This window comes from Opisthorchis viverrini (genome assembly GCF_000715545.1).
Source record: "Opisthorchis viverrini unplaced genomic scaffold opera_v5_450, whole genome shotgun sequence".
In the NCBI taxonomy this organism is placed as follows: Eukaryota; Metazoa; Platyhelminthes; class Trematoda; order Opisthorchiida; family Opisthorchiidae; genus Opisthorchis; species Opisthorchis viverrini.
In genome coordinates this window covers 138,469-153,800 of record NW_008752110.1, presented here as the reverse complement: position 1 = coordinate 153,800, position 15,332 = coordinate 138,469, and the positions used below count along the sequence as shown (strand labels likewise).

The 15,332-nt window shown below is 43.1% G+C and overlaps 2 protein-coding genes across 2 annotated transcripts; one reads left to right on the top strand and one right to left on the bottom strand.

Annotated features, from left to right (window-relative positions):
- Window positions 1-7,742: 7,742 nt before the first annotated feature.
- On the bottom strand, window positions 7,743-13,908 carry T265_11137 (hypothetical protein; the record flags this gene model as incomplete). Its single annotated transcript, XM_009177715.1, has 3 exons — window positions 7,743-7,835; window positions 13,621-13,705; window positions 13,850-13,908. 3 exons carry the CDS (start codon window positions 13,906-13,908, stop codon window positions 7,743-7,745), a joined length of 237 nt encoding a protein of 78 aa, XP_009175979.1.
- On the top strand, window positions 9,301-14,155 carry T265_11138 (hypothetical protein; the record flags this gene model as incomplete). Its single annotated transcript, XM_009177714.1, has 5 exons — window positions 9,301-9,497; window positions 11,024-11,245; window positions 12,640-12,786; window positions 13,032-13,178; window positions 13,957-14,155. The coding sequence occupies 5 exons, from the start codon at window positions 9,301-9,303 to the stop codon at window positions 14,153-14,155; spliced, it is 912 nt and encodes a 303-aa protein (XP_009175978.1).
- Between the last annotated feature and the right edge of the window lie 1,177 nt (window positions 14,156-15,332).

Genomic DNA, 15,332 nt, shown 5'->3' with positions numbered 1-15,332 from the left:
TATCACGAGTATTATATCCTGTCCCATCTAGATGACCCTGCCGCCCGTCGTGTACTCTATTCAGGCGTTTCGCTGTCTGCACCACCGGACATCCTCTGGACTAACTTGTCCTGCCTGTTCGACGCACGACCGCCGAGTCAAGTCCCTCACTCCTCGCACGACATAACCCCCCTTTCCAACACCTCGATGTTTCACTGTCATTCTCCGGTCCAAAATTTTTCTCCCACCACTTCCGCACTTGATGTTATGTGTCCCGACTTGGGTACGATAACTTCAACAAAACCTGTCGTGCAATCTGATCACAAACTTGGTTTCACACAAGCGACTTATTCAACTCCCGATAATGAAGTCGATAATAACGAAAAGCCTCCAAGGGAGACGGAAGGTAACACAAGATCTCGAACTCTATCCGATGACTTGGAGCAAGTGCATGAAGAGGCCGCCGACTACACAACACAAGTTCCTTTTCGTTATGGTATTGATGTGGACCAGCGGAACCCAGTACTTTACAGCCACGATCCTGTGTGTCAATCCGGAAGTCCGTCAAATCCTAACTCATTAGCATACCCACTTAATCGAGCATACTTATTCAACTAGACAGACTGCTCAGGCAACAAATGTGTAAATACCGCTTCATTTAAAACGCGCGGAATCTGCTATGTTGGCTCCTTTACAATGGATGGTTAAGGACGGAGTTTGCGGACCATACATGCAAGACCACGCTGGTGAGAATTAGACGCTATTTTACCCATTTCCAAGGAGCTATTGTTGGAGATTATCTTTACGTCCATGGGGGTGTGAACATCAGCAGAAATTCTACGAAGAATCCTTCGAACGGGCTTTTTCGGATAAAAGTTGCTCCAGAGATTGGAGTTTGGACCAATCTTACGTCCACAGAGTCTCCAGCTCTTAGCCAGCACGCGTGCATTGGATTTCTCAATAGATATCTCATTTTCATCGGTGAGTCAATTTCGAGGAATATCACTATTACCACAACTTTTCGATTTTTCATTTTCGTGACCTATAAGGAGTTCATGAAAGGCTCCGTATTATTTCAACAACAAATAGAACCTTAATTTGGTTCAAATGCAGTGCAACAGCGCTTTCAGGTGTTTGTTCCGGTCGCAATCCGTCTTCGCGTAAGTATAATCCCCGTTGACTTACACGGTCTCTACATGCATGTGATGAGAGTCCGTTCGCTGCTTCCTAATTTTAGCCTGTAAAAGTCAACAATGGTGGTGGTAATACTGTCCAAAATGCATGGAAATTTTAAGATTCTGAGTGAATTCGCCACTGGCGGTCAAGAATAACAAATAAAGTGGCACGTTACGCTTGCCAAAGACGGTGCCAACGGTCAACCTGAGGTAGCAACCGGAAACTTTCAAGGCAACGTCTTAGGCTGTTTTTTAATTCCTTTAAAAATCTGTTACAGGCAGTCGAGGCTTTGTCTCATATTATTCGGTCTCAAAACCCAACTATACGGTTTCTGAACTATGACTGAACTCCATAAATAATTACCAACCACGTTCTGCCAACGATAACGTGCTGCAGTGTCAAAAGATAACAATATAAGTACAAACATATAAATGTATCAATGATAACAATTGAATAAGTGGTTTTCGTCAATCCACCATAAGGCGGCCCTTTTAGGTTGAAGTTTACGTTTCCTAGGGGTTAAATAAAAAGCTTCCTTGAACCAGGATTGGATTGAATTCTCCATGAAATTATATTCGAGTATGTGGCTGCAGAGTAAACGGCACCCAAAGTGACATGTGTCAGTGTAAAACGTTTATCTCACCCTTTACGAGCCTTGCTAACTCTGTTTGAGATAGGTCTTTTGTCTTCGCCCTTTACTGAATTAGTTCATCTGTGAACTCAGAGGCGAAAGGAGCACGCGGCATGTTTGTGTTTGACAGACGTGAGTCGGAGTGATAATAGACCGGAGCGAAGATACTGACTGTTCTCGAAATTCCGCGTCCAACAATCTGAGAATGAATGCATCCAAATCTTTCATTTCGGTTATTCGGTGGATCTCTTCCGAGCTGCCCTTCCGTACTTGTTGCGCGGACACACCCAAAATAAGGCATTGCTCTACATACCTCAGCTGTACATCCAGCTTTTTCAAATGATCAGACATTCCTTCTAATATTCGAAAAAACAATTAAAGCTTGATATTTACCCACTTCAGAAGACATTGACCCCGACCCATTTGTCATGCATTTCTTCTAAGAATGAATAGATGAACGGGAATGAAATGTACTTAGGAACAAAGCCAGAATGCGCAGTATCCTTTTGGTTGGAGGACAGGGTACATACGATCCATCGGAATTCTTCGATGGGGTCATCAGTTTGTTCAGTGGTCCGCAGGTGTGGTGGCACAGTCTCAGGCGACTAATGACCATAAGTTGGACTGCATACAAAATTTCTAATAACCCAAAATTATAGCTGCCAAATTACTCAGCAGGCGAGAAAGGGTCTCTCAACTCCCCCTGAGCTCTCTAAACACATTGCTCTTCACTATCACTAGGTGCTGAGTATTTGGAATTTTCTGGAGAAACGGACTCATGATTACTAAAAATGACCTCTCGCGGACGCCATAGTGCTATGAAGGTACATCTGTGGCTCCGTGTCCGAGGCACCGTTGCTGGAGTTCAGCAGTGCACGGGATAGAACGTTTCCTTAGATAATTTCTAGTGGCGTGTTAACTCCTAATTACATATTAGTGTAAAACGTATCAAACTCCTTGATAGCGGTGAAGTTGTGCGTGATACTGTGCAAGAGCATGCTCTCTTTGTTTTAATGGATTCGTAGTCATCAAAGGATTGCCAAGAGATGGTTCTCCAATTAGAAAACCATTCCTTATATCCCATCCCGAACTGCTGTGCCAAATAACTTAAGCGTATTGTGCATCTGTAAGGAAGACAACGACATGAGTAAAGTCACATGTGCAACAAGTTTTTGTGAGCTATGTTTAGAATCGATGTTCAAGGATAAGTTTTTTTTATTTTTCAAACGAATGCAATAGTAACATATAAATAAATTTATCACCAGCTGGAAGCGCGAAACAATTACAAGTAATGCGACTTGAAGGCTGAATAAAGGCACGTTCATTCAACTTACTAGCACATACAATGAGAACATTACGAGACTGTAAGAGGCGTGTGAAAAGTCAAATTACGATTAAATTTTCTAAAATTGGAAACAGAAAGCTAAAAGTCTCAGAATACTTCAGAGATGTCTCTCAACAAGAACTGCTCTGTCTCGTACACAGCAAGAATTTAAAGATTAGTGAACGAGTAAACCGTCGGATGGAACGGTTGCAACCCCCTACAGTCATTTGTCAGCAGACGGTGCAGGGTGTTGGTAGAAGCGGATGCTGACCGTTCGGCCGTACGTTATTTTATTTGAATGACGGAATTACATGCCTCAAAAAATCTTACCAGGTTTATCTAAAACGGACATCAATGAAAATGCGAAGAACCAATCCAAGAGTCCACGTACTCTCATATCACCCACCAAATGCACCAAGCTATGTAAATTGTACGTGGCAGACCATAGTTCACATATATAGGAGAATTTCTGTACAAATAAGTGTGTTGCGCTGTGAGTAAAGTCATCATAATCAACAAATAAAAACTTATGTGGGAAAATGTATACTCAGCAAAAGCAAATCAATTCTGTTTTCTTGACGTTAAGAAGGCAGTTATGCAACAACTACCGTATTCGGCTTGTATGCGTGGTGGGAGTCAGTAATAATAACGTTGCAAAATTTATCCACCTCTGGAGACCTTTGACTACCAATAGCCAACTACTTACTGCCACTATGAGTTACTCCTTACTACGTCGTTTTCATCATGGTATCAACTAGCTACCTAAAATTCCCGTGTACCATGGATTTTTACTTTACATAGCTACTTTAGCTGTGTTTTTTGAACACATCGCTACATGCCGTGTGACTTAGCTTGCGAAACGGTCATCATCATCATCCTCAACAGCATGACATCAGTGTTCAACACAGATGCCTCACTTCCGTAATACCATGCCTTATTTGAAAGCCTCATTGAGAAGAAAAGAATAAAGGTGGACAAGGAACGGACTTGAAGGTAGCTTAACACAGTCGTTTTGAGGTTCCTGCACCTCCAGACGTTCACTCAAGCAATCTGGATAGAAACTGACAACAAAAACGCCACTGACATTTGTTGGCAGCCATATCTTATAGTGTCTCCAACCATACGCAGTGAGAATCATGCGTCCCTATCCTGGAAGGTGAACATCACCAACAGCACCCAAGTGTTTCGTGATCTTCTTCATACTCCTCTGCTAAATCAAGGATTGGGCACCTCTTTGCTTACGCTACTCTGAATTGGGCATGAAAAATAGCACTTTCTTCGGCAAACGGTGGTTCGGCAAACACAATACATGTCCCGCCTAGAGCAGCTTCTGAAGCTGAACACATTCATAAGTGATTTTTAGCCAAATGAAAAACTCAGGAAAAACGCAACTCGTAGCTCAGACTCAATCAGTCTGTTGTTGATGTGGCTTACGATTTTATCCGGGATATCAAAACAGCAAAACGTATATTAAACCTGTGTAGTTCACTACTCCAAGCCCTTGAGCTTAGATGTTTGTCCAAAGCCCAGTGAACAGATATGAGTACAAAAGTCCTACAGTTTATTCCGCTGAAAATTTAACAGCTCTTGTTTGAACGCTGTTAGTTACTCATTCCCTCCGCCCTGCAAATCTTCGCCCAGTCTGTTATCTTTCTCTCTGGTCAAGATGAGCTCATATACCCCTAACTTCCGACTTATTTCATCTTAAGGGTGTTTGTACCTCCACTCGGTTATCTCACTCTTGAGTTCGGTCATTTTTCGTTGATCACCGTTTAACTGTGAATATTTTTCACTCAGACCTTCCCTCCTTTAATTAGAGTCCGTTTATCGCATGTAAAGGTTGCTACATGACAGTCACATCTTTTAGCCCCCCTACTTATAACAAAAATAACCTAGCATTCGACTCTTGGGTATAAATCCTTGTATCTTCGTCCTCCTCAGTGACCTGTAATCCAAGAAGGTAGGTTTTTCTCCGGGCAAGGGCAAAGCACAGAATGTGAATCTGTTGTCTCCTTTTCTGTTCACGTATCGAATTTCAACAATGACTAGTCGTAAATCTTGAACTTCAACTCCGACACTTGCCCGTCATCAAACTCATTCGAATTCTGTCTTGACAGTTTTGCCGAGGTAGTATTGGTTTATCGTATATATGTGTATACATATGCTGTTTTTTCGTGTATATCAAGTCACTACTTGGCCGGTTGGGGATAATACGTAAAAGTCGCTCGGCTTTAATCTCAAAGATTGTGGTACTTACCACTTTACATCGGTTTTCGATGAGAATCACAGGCATGTTCTTGTTGAAGGACTGCTGTATCTTGTACTCCTTGCTCCCAAACACCAAAAATCCTTGTGACCAGAATGACTTAATTGCGTACTTCTGTTCTGCCACAAGAAAAAACGGAGTTGATGAACCCCAGCGTTCCAATCTCTCATATTACTATCTCTCGGATCATGTTGTTGGTTGTACTTCTTGTGCATAATCGTTGGCAAAGAGAAAAATGGGTTTGTTAGACGCAAAATCCCTATGGTTCCAACAACTCATACGTTTTGTCTCTTCTTTTGTGGCATTATCTGAGTAAAGAGTTTTTGCCTACTCTCATTGCTAAGCACAATTCTTGCCGTCTGATCAAGGCAGCAATCGTTTCACCTACGCCACCTCTGTTTCTTCCAGACTTCTGGAACCTGATAAGATCAAGCAAGTTGAAAAGCAACATATGTGCAGAAGGCGCTCAGTTTACGTTTGGAAGTTGCTACTCTACAAACAACCTATAGGTGTGTGTAGTTTAGGTGGGAAGTTTGCTCCTGGCTCATTTGCTCAAACCGACCTGGTATGACCTTGTATGAACAAATGCTTTATTTTGGTTGACTGTGATAAAATGACAAACGTAAGTAGGTTACTCTGATTTTGTAAACCAAGCTACAGACCTCTCAGTAAACCACTTACTTCGTGTGTCCGATGTCGTTCATAAAATTTAGAAGATAAATGTGCGTGTTTTTCAATTTTCCGTCTTTCCACTTCCAACCTCCATTTCTCACTGCTCTCTTTCCTTCTGTTTTTGGTTGCATCATGGTTTTTTTTGGATAATACAACTATTCACGGTTCTTACACTTTTATTACCGGCGGATTTCTTCCCGGATCGCGTGCGTGATAGTGGCACAGTGAATGCGGATCTTACGAACACTCATGTCTGAGGTCATCGGAATTAGGCACATTTAGTCCCATTAGATCAACTCATATTGCTTTACTGTACCTTCATCTTCCGTCAATATTATTTCGTTCGTTCACACCCACTTTTAGTAACTGGTTTTTCAGTTTAACTTATTCGTTTTCAGCACATACAATGAGGAAATTTGCCTTCCTTTTATCCAAGTTTTAAACATTTTTCTCAGGCTTCTGTTTCTGAAGTCAAAGATTATCTCTGCTCTACCACTTGTCTGACAGGGTTTCTTCACATGTTTTCCCAGGCCCGACTGAGATTTAACAAAACACTTTTTACTTTTGTCTTGATTTGAATTTCTGACTTTCAACCTCCATCGTCATCGGCAACGCACTAGAAACTTCTTTATTCCACGGAAAAGGTAACCGAAAGCACGGAATACCGATGTTTTGTTCTATAAATAACGCCTCCACATTTAAACGCGGTCGGTTTGATAAAATGCGTTGATTCGTGAAATGACTTATTTAGGGTCAAACAGCATAACTGGGAAGACATGTTGTCACGTGGTTCGAGTTTGTGACGGGTTATCTGATGAGTGACCTCTACAGACACACGTGACGGGAGTCGGGCCACCGACTTCCGGGTCACTCGTAGAGATAAAACTTGGAACTTACGAACAGCGTTGGCAGGAATCAGGCTCTAATCTATCGGGAAAGCGTGTGACAAATTGATTGTGAAACGCGGCAAGCGTTATCAGTGGTCCGATCGGCAGTGCGCCTCCTAGACAGATAGTGTGACGCCTGTGGTTTGTCCTTCAACTTTACTGTATGTGATGAGAAGTCTCAACTGAAAGTCTTGTAAATCATTTCTATTTTCTCACAGCTGATATGAATCTACAAATATTACAACGTGGATGATACCTGATAGGCAAAAACTACGCACGCGAGCTAGGTCTCACGCGATTAGTTACGGAATGTGTGGGGGCCACTAGCCAAACCCAGTGAATAGGTCAGGAGCTAGTAGAATAGAGATGCAGTAAAGTTTCGCATTACCAGCATGTTGAAATACTTTCACAAACCGCCTATTTAAACCTTGATGATCACCCAAAAACTGCGCCTAAATGCGGAATAAAACCCCATAAGTAGTGCTGTTCTATTTGTAGTGGTTAACGGCCCTATGGAGTCTCTAGTGAACTGAACAAATTACTGGTGTAAGCCAGATACAAAGTCACAAAGAGAAAAATACAAGTAAATCTTGACTCACAGTTCAAAATAGGAGATTCCGTAGTTCCGTATTCCGTTGAACCACCACACAAAGAATAGTTCTATCTTCCTGGTATCCCAGATCTCCGGTGATCGAATTATTACTCCACAAGCGCGAATATATTAGTCCAGCGTTTGTAGCTGAAATGTTTGTTCACGTTTAGTATTAGCAGCGGTCAGATATAGGTAACCGGCGGTCACAACAACAGTCACTCAGCAAAAGTCTCAAAGTCACGTTGGAGCCAACGCGCGGGCGGTAGCGGTTGTATTTCAGTAAAACAAACTTTTGTACAGCGATGTGACTGATAATGATGGGAAAAAAGAAGATGATACTGAGCATGAAAAAGAGCAGTTTACAAGTGCTACATATTAGCGATGCTGTATCGCTACCCCCCACATTATCCATGCCCTGTGATAAACAAACCTTTCGTTCACAGTTTTGCGCCCAATAGGCAGGGTTAATCAAACTAACTCCCTAATAAATGGGTCAGAAGAGAACTAGTCCATCCTTAGCAAAAGAAGGCAAAAATTGAGGGCACACTGCAGAGAGAATGCAAAATTAGTGGCAAGGTTTAGTGCCGTCTCCTCAAAACTATCAAGAGACAGAGAACACTACCATCAAATGAAGAATTTCACCGTAGTATGATAAAAAATTTTGAAATTTCAGTAAGGGTTTTATCCAAAGAATGAAGTCGGTCTGAGCCGAATATCCCAGGAGCACGGTACAGCTGTTTCATTCATTACTAGTTATCATCAGCACGGCATACCCCACCGACTTCTAGAAGGCTTCGCGCATTTTATCTTCCTGTGGTCTGTGGAAAGATACATCATTCCACTGTTAGTGACCAATCAACAGTGTGATTAACTTACAATTAGGACATAGCGGCACCTAGACAATGAAACAGGAGTAATATACTCAGTACTCAGTACCATAACTTTCCTACTTGGCTCCAATAAAATGTCTCTCTTCGAGAAATACACTCATTTGCAAATCAATTTGGTTTTCACGAGAGACTCAACTGAATCTCTCGTTTATGATATTATGAAAAACCAAATTGATTTGCAAATGAGTGTATTTCTCGAAGAGAGACATTTTATTGGAGCCAAGTAGGAAAGTTATGGTACTGAGTACTGAGTATATTACTCCTGTTTCATTGTCTAGGTGCCGCTATGTCCTAATTGTAAGTTAATCACACTGTTGATTGGTCACTAACAGTGGAATGGTGTATCTTTCCACAGACCACAGGAAGATAAAATGCGCGAAGCCTTCTAGAAGTCGGTGGGGTATGCCGTGCTGATGATAACTAGTAATGAATGAAACAGCTGTACCGTGCTCCTGGGATATTCGGCTCAGACCGACTTCATTCTTTGGATAAAACCCTTACTGAAATTTCAAAATTTTTTATCATACTACGGTGAAATTCTTCATTTGATGGTAGTGTGAGAGATTTGGCATACAGTCGGTTTTCTGTAGGACCTCGGGAGCCCCAAAAAAGTGCTCTGCCTTCGCAAGTCAGCCCATAATGTTTAATTCAAACTTTTTTCAGATAACCCTGACCAGCTTGTGATTAAAAACTGCTTAAAATAGTGTTCTTATCCATAGAAACCATTGAATGGAATCTCTTAATACATGAAAACAAGAGCAAATTTCCAAAATTCGAATTTTTGAGGACATCTCATCTGATCACATTTTGTTATTCCGGGCAGGTGGATGGAATGGTCAGATTCGCACCCCGGGCATTCACACATACGACATAGAGTCACAGAATGGCTCCCGCCGTGGAATGGTCAGATTCGCACCCCGGGCATTCACACATACGATATAGAGTCACAGAAATGGCTCCCGCCGGCACTCTGCGAGCCCTTGTTGAAGGGATTTCCTCAAGGAGCTGGATTGTCAGCACATACGGCGACAGAAATGAAGTCAGTCGGGCCGAAAAACACTTTCTCTGCTTTCATTATAGGTAGGGAGGGTTCTCTGAGGATGCAGCGAAGGTCGGGAAACATATACCTGTTGTATGGTGAGTATAAATCAGGTTACAGAGTATTCCGACAAAAACACCACTCATCACAACCTTTGGTAGGAAATATGCTTCATCGCCCGCTTGCTTGTGTATCGTTTGCTCAGGTATCATCCTCATTGATGTGTCACCTGCATCAACCACTTGCCGTGTACTCTCAAGCAAACTTCTAAGCCGGGTGAGCAGTTAAGCGGTAGTCAAAGATAGCTGGTAGTAACCAAGTTTGTCCCCCTACCATGGTACATAAGTGCGCACATTTTAAACTACCAGGGTGGTCGTTCCACAATGGCACAGCTATGACTCGTCAAACTTGTCTATCGTCTACGAAATTTCCCAGTTCCCTTGCAGCCGCCGAAACAACTACAACAGACGGACATCTATTGGAACTTTACACACCGCGACAGAGCAGCAGAATTCCAGCAGGTTAAAGTGATGCAAAATATTCAACCGCTGCTCCAAAATGGTCGTCAGGTAGATCCGGAAGACTCGTTTGTTGTTGCCATGCTACTAGAAACTCGGACTTCTGTCAGTCCATGAGGTCTTGCTCAACCGTAGTTACCAGGCGGGATTACCTGCACAGAAGCCGCTGCAACAATGCATGTCACGACCGTAGTTTCAATCACGTGACTTTATGTAGCCACATACCTTCCGTGTGTTCAACTTCCTTTTACACTACCAGCGTGTTTTAGGTCACGAACCTGAAAACGGCGGAAGGACTGCTAGGACCTTGCTATGTTTTACTAAACCAAACTAACTTATCTGACTCCTCACGAGCAAAAATACACGCGCAGTTGGACTGCACAATAGTGATTTCAACTAGATTGACACCCCTTTGGGACAGGTGTTGAGGTTGATTCGTAAGTGTTATTTGTGAGCTTGATAGATATGATCCACGGGGCCAAATAAGTGATCGTTCGGTCGTAACAAACTCCCGGTGCACAGCTGTCATGAAGGACTGAGATACTGCTGGGTTGTTCCAGCCAACACAAGAGCAGTCGCGATGCCGGAGTTGGGTTAGAACCACGCACCTTTCGGTCAGTAAGTGCACACCTTGAGCACTCGATGGAGCTGTCTAAAGGCTGATTCCGGTCCGGAATAAAAGTCATTTCTTGTTGAAGGGACTGTTAAGAGAAACAGCACTTCATGAGTATGACGTTATGCTACTATGGTTACCATAATGAAGCCAAGTGACATTTTCCCAAAAAAAGATGATACTGTGAGAAGCGAATTCACTAAAAGGCTGTAGGAAAAGATCGTGCTGAAGAGCCTGATGGTGTACCGATTTCCAAAATACAAATTTAAATTTTGACGTGGCAATTCAGCAGTGGAGCAAGAAGCTTGAAATTCGCTTTGTTTTTTACCTCTTCATATTGAGGGAATGTACCCGATGGATCGTCCTCCGGAGCGGCGCGTTACACATATTGTGAAGCGAGTCCACAACTTTCAGCATCCTCAAGAAGTTACCACAGCTCCACTGCCCTCTCGACAAACACGCTTGTAACACTCGGCGGGCGGAACGATCGTCCGGTGGAGTTGGTTTCGTGGTCCCGATCAACCGGCCGCCGTCCTTCAACAGATTGGCCCGGAGAGTTGGTATTCCCACAAGGACGCTGCCCTTTGGTTTCTTCACTTATTCATGAGATACGTTCAAACAAGTTATCAACAGCAAAGCCGTCATCCTCAAATCAAAGGTGAGCAGTAGTTAAACAATTCTGTCCTGTCATTTTCGATGTCCGGTTGCCTTTCTGGTGGTGGTGCCAACTGGATATATCACATGGATCCTTCGGCATGCCTGAGGAAGAAACATCTAGCGTTATAGGTGTGAAGCGGTTGTTAGCTTGTGTAGTATAAGCAAACTTGACGGATCGAAACGGACTGCTTGCTTAACCGTCATCACCCCGGGACAACATTTATTTCGTATCCGTATTATAATGGCCCTAAAGGTTGATTTTGGCATGTACATCAGTCCTTATTTGGCACAATTCAATCGGGTCTGCCTCCTCGCTGCTTTTGGCCAAAAAGGCACGGCTAAATAACCTACCTGTCAGTGTGGCATACTCTTTTACCGGTGCATACGTGAGAATGTGGCAACAAAAAAGAGACGCTCCATTCAAAGGAAGAAAATACGAATCACTTCTTCAGGTTATTTTTTGAAACATTTTAGCATCACAATTTGATTTGTTAAGCTAACAAGTTAATGAGCAGCTTTGGAGCGGTAGTTCAAGGTCACTTGTCCAATCCTACCAACCACAGAATCTTTCTAGTGTTCTGTTCTTGATACACAATGCTCAGAAATTAAATCAAAGAACCACATTACTCGTTACTGATTGACTTGAGTGGTCAGTTTAGTCAAGGAAATAATTCACCAAACGACAGATGAAATCGCTTGGTGATCGATATTCATCGTGCAAACATTCGATCGCATGGAAGAATGATTCAGGCAGTAGAAGCAATTTGTGCATTGTCAATAATTCGGGCGCTTGTTCCTGAATCACTCTCTCTGTAAAAGCAGACTGGATGATTCACGATTTGAAATGTGGCCCGGTAGATGTCCTGAATGTGCCGCCCCAGTGATCCGGCTGTCAGGATTCCCAGTAAGACAGCGTTACGAACACCTGAAACCCGGTGGACTATTTGTAAACATTACTTTAGGATTTGTACAATCCATATTCATGTCAACTTCGTTTGAGCAGTTCTCGTTCCTCTAATCCCGGCGTAGTCATTCTGGTAAGTTTGTTTGAAGGCGACGAAACAGAACTCGAGTTTCCACCGATCAATTGGTGCTACTCTTATCGAGCCTAAATATGGCCGGTTTAAGCAGAGCGCCGATGTTGGACACCAACTAATCGGTCTGAAATGCTATCAGATCCCAGAGAGTGGATTTACCGCCATACTTTTAACACAACACCTGTCGCAAGCGAATCTTCCTCTATTTGAGAGTGAACCCTCCTATTTTCAACTGATAAATTAAGCTCTGTTTCGTCTATCCACCCGCTTTTAGCCACATATATATATATATATATATATATATGTACGACCCAGTAGGCTATTTCATACTTTACTTCGGAGTCTGTCATCTTTGTAGCTGTTCACGAGGCCACGCTGCAATACCCGGAGATGGTGGCGTCTTGGTGTCCGGTGGAGATGGGTTTAACGCTTTGGTTCGCGATCCGCTGGACACAGCCTATGCGTTTGTCTATAACGACGCTGAGAAGAAGGGTGTTCTATACAAGTACGTCCACAGTGGAACTCCTAAATTCAAGCGCCCGCATCTTTTTGCATTCTGGTGTTGATACTGCTGAATCGGGTGCATTTTTCCGGAAACTGAGTCTCCTTAAGCTGTCAATGTTTAAGTAGAAACCTTACTAAGCTCTGGTTTCTCCCCCCGCTTTTAGCCACATATATATATATATATATATATATGTACGACCCAGTAGGCTATTTCATACTTTACTTCGGAGTCTGTCATCTTTGTAGCTGTTCACGAGGCCACGCTGCAATACCCGGAGATGGTGGCGTCTTGGTGTCCGGTGGAGATGGGTTTAACGCTTTGGTTCGCGATCCGCTGGACACAGCCTATGCGTTTGTCTATAACGACGCTGAGAAGAAGGGTGTTCTATACAAGTACGTCCACAGTGGAACTCCTAAATTCAAGCGCCCGCATCTTTTTGCATTCTGGTGTTGATACTGCTGAATGCATTTTTCCTTTCCGGAAACTGAGTCTCCTTAAGCTGTCAATGTTTAAGTAGAAAACCTTACTAAGCTCTGGTTTACAATATGTAAGTGGTAGGGCAATGGGACGACAGTGAAGCATCGGTGTTGAACACTGATGTCATGCTATCGATGATGACGATGATGATGATGATGATGATGATGATGATGATGATGGCAGTGGAATATTATCCTTATCATCGTTATCGATAGCCCATCATCTATGTTCAACACTGATTCTACTCTACCGTGCAACTACAATTTATTTAAAAGCCTTCTTGTGAAGAAAAGAACAAAACTGGATGTTGAAGGAACCTAGTGATAGAATATGACGATCACTGCCAGCAAGCTACACCTCCAGACACTCAATCAGACAATCTGGGTAGAAACGGACAACAAAAAGGCCATTGATATCGATTAGCAGCCATAACTTGTAGCGTCTTCAGCCGTGGACAGCAGAGATCACGCAGACCTCATCCTGGAAGGCGAGTAACACCGACAGCACCCAGACGTTCCGTATCACCCGTTCTGTTTGATATAGTAGGCTTACTGTGGGCCTAGAATTGTTCTTGGAGGCTGTTCACTTAGCCATATGTTCTCGCCGCTGCCACTGCTGTTGAAGGTTTTTCCCTTCGACGTTCATGTTATGAAACGGTTTGGACATCCATCTACCCTTTTCAACTATTTAAAGGCCTTGGATATTCGGGAAACTCCATCAGAAACTGCCTGAAATGAAAGAACCACAAGAGCGGCTACCGGCCGCTTCCCTCATCTATCGTGGCTGGTTGTGCTCTCATTCAAAAGATCTTGCTCTAGAAGTTCACTTGAAGCTAATTAACCAATCAAGTGCGCTTTCGACACAGGATCTACGCTTATTTACAAAGTTGTGATGAAGACAGTAAAGTACATCCGCACATTGTGCCGTTGACATGGACGCTCCAAACACATTCCTACGGGTCACTGACAGCAAAGCATACCATAGAAGTATCGACAGTTAAACCTGTAGGCAGGATGCTCCCGTAGTGGCAGAAATCTTCCCAACATGTTATGCAGCAGTCATTAGTTGAATACACGCTGGCTACTGTGGAGGCCCTGATAAGAGGCAGATATTTGAGAAGCACTTTTTCTAGGTCAAAGCGAGGTTGACCTGTCACCTGATGAGCCGCAATTAACGAAAAAAACATCGAGGTTTTCGAGGTCCGATAACATGTTCCCCTGGACGCTCCAAACGGCTCAGTGATGGTGGCGCGAATCTATTGATTCAGAGGCTTGTGGTTCGAACCCAACCCTGACATATTGACAGCTCCTGTCTAGGCTTGCGAACCTGGCAGTACCTCAGCTCCCCACAAGCCTTTTTCTAGTGATACGGCAGCGATGTAACGAAAAGGCACTACCGTCGGACATTTATCTTCATTATTGTTTTTTTCATCCGCCAACAGCGTTGGGAAACTGCTCAATCCGCGGGCTTATGCAGTTTATGGCGTACACGACTCTGAGGGAACTGCTTGGCTGCACGGAGGCATTGGACCCGGCGGCAAAGCACAAAATACGTTGCTCAAACTTGAAAGGTTGCGACCCGATGAATAGAACCCCATTTGAAAGTAGTATCCAAAAGAACTGTCCAATCTCGTACGAGGACTTTTGTAAATTTTTGTGATTTAATCGAAATATCGTCCGTTGTTGATAAACTCATTAATGCTTTGTACTTTTATGGTTTGCCTCAAAAGAAAGATATGACCCACAAAGTTTTCTTGCGTTTCTGCAGCTTGATAGTAATTGAAAATTTCCTGGTGCCCTGACTTTCTTGGATGAAAAGGATGCATTTGAAAGATTTCTTTGCTCGATTTTATATTCTCATTCCACAAAACACCAACAAGTTTACAAGGTTATTGATTCTGCTCATCAGCATCCTCAACGTTACCATCGTCGCCGTTAGTTCCACGCGATCGGGTAGCGGAATAAACGATGCCGCCTTTATCGACTTCTGAACTCTAAGTGAATGAGCTCAGTGGAACTCATAACTCGTGTTTCCTTGTGGATAATCGCTTAAACAATGTAGAATTTGAC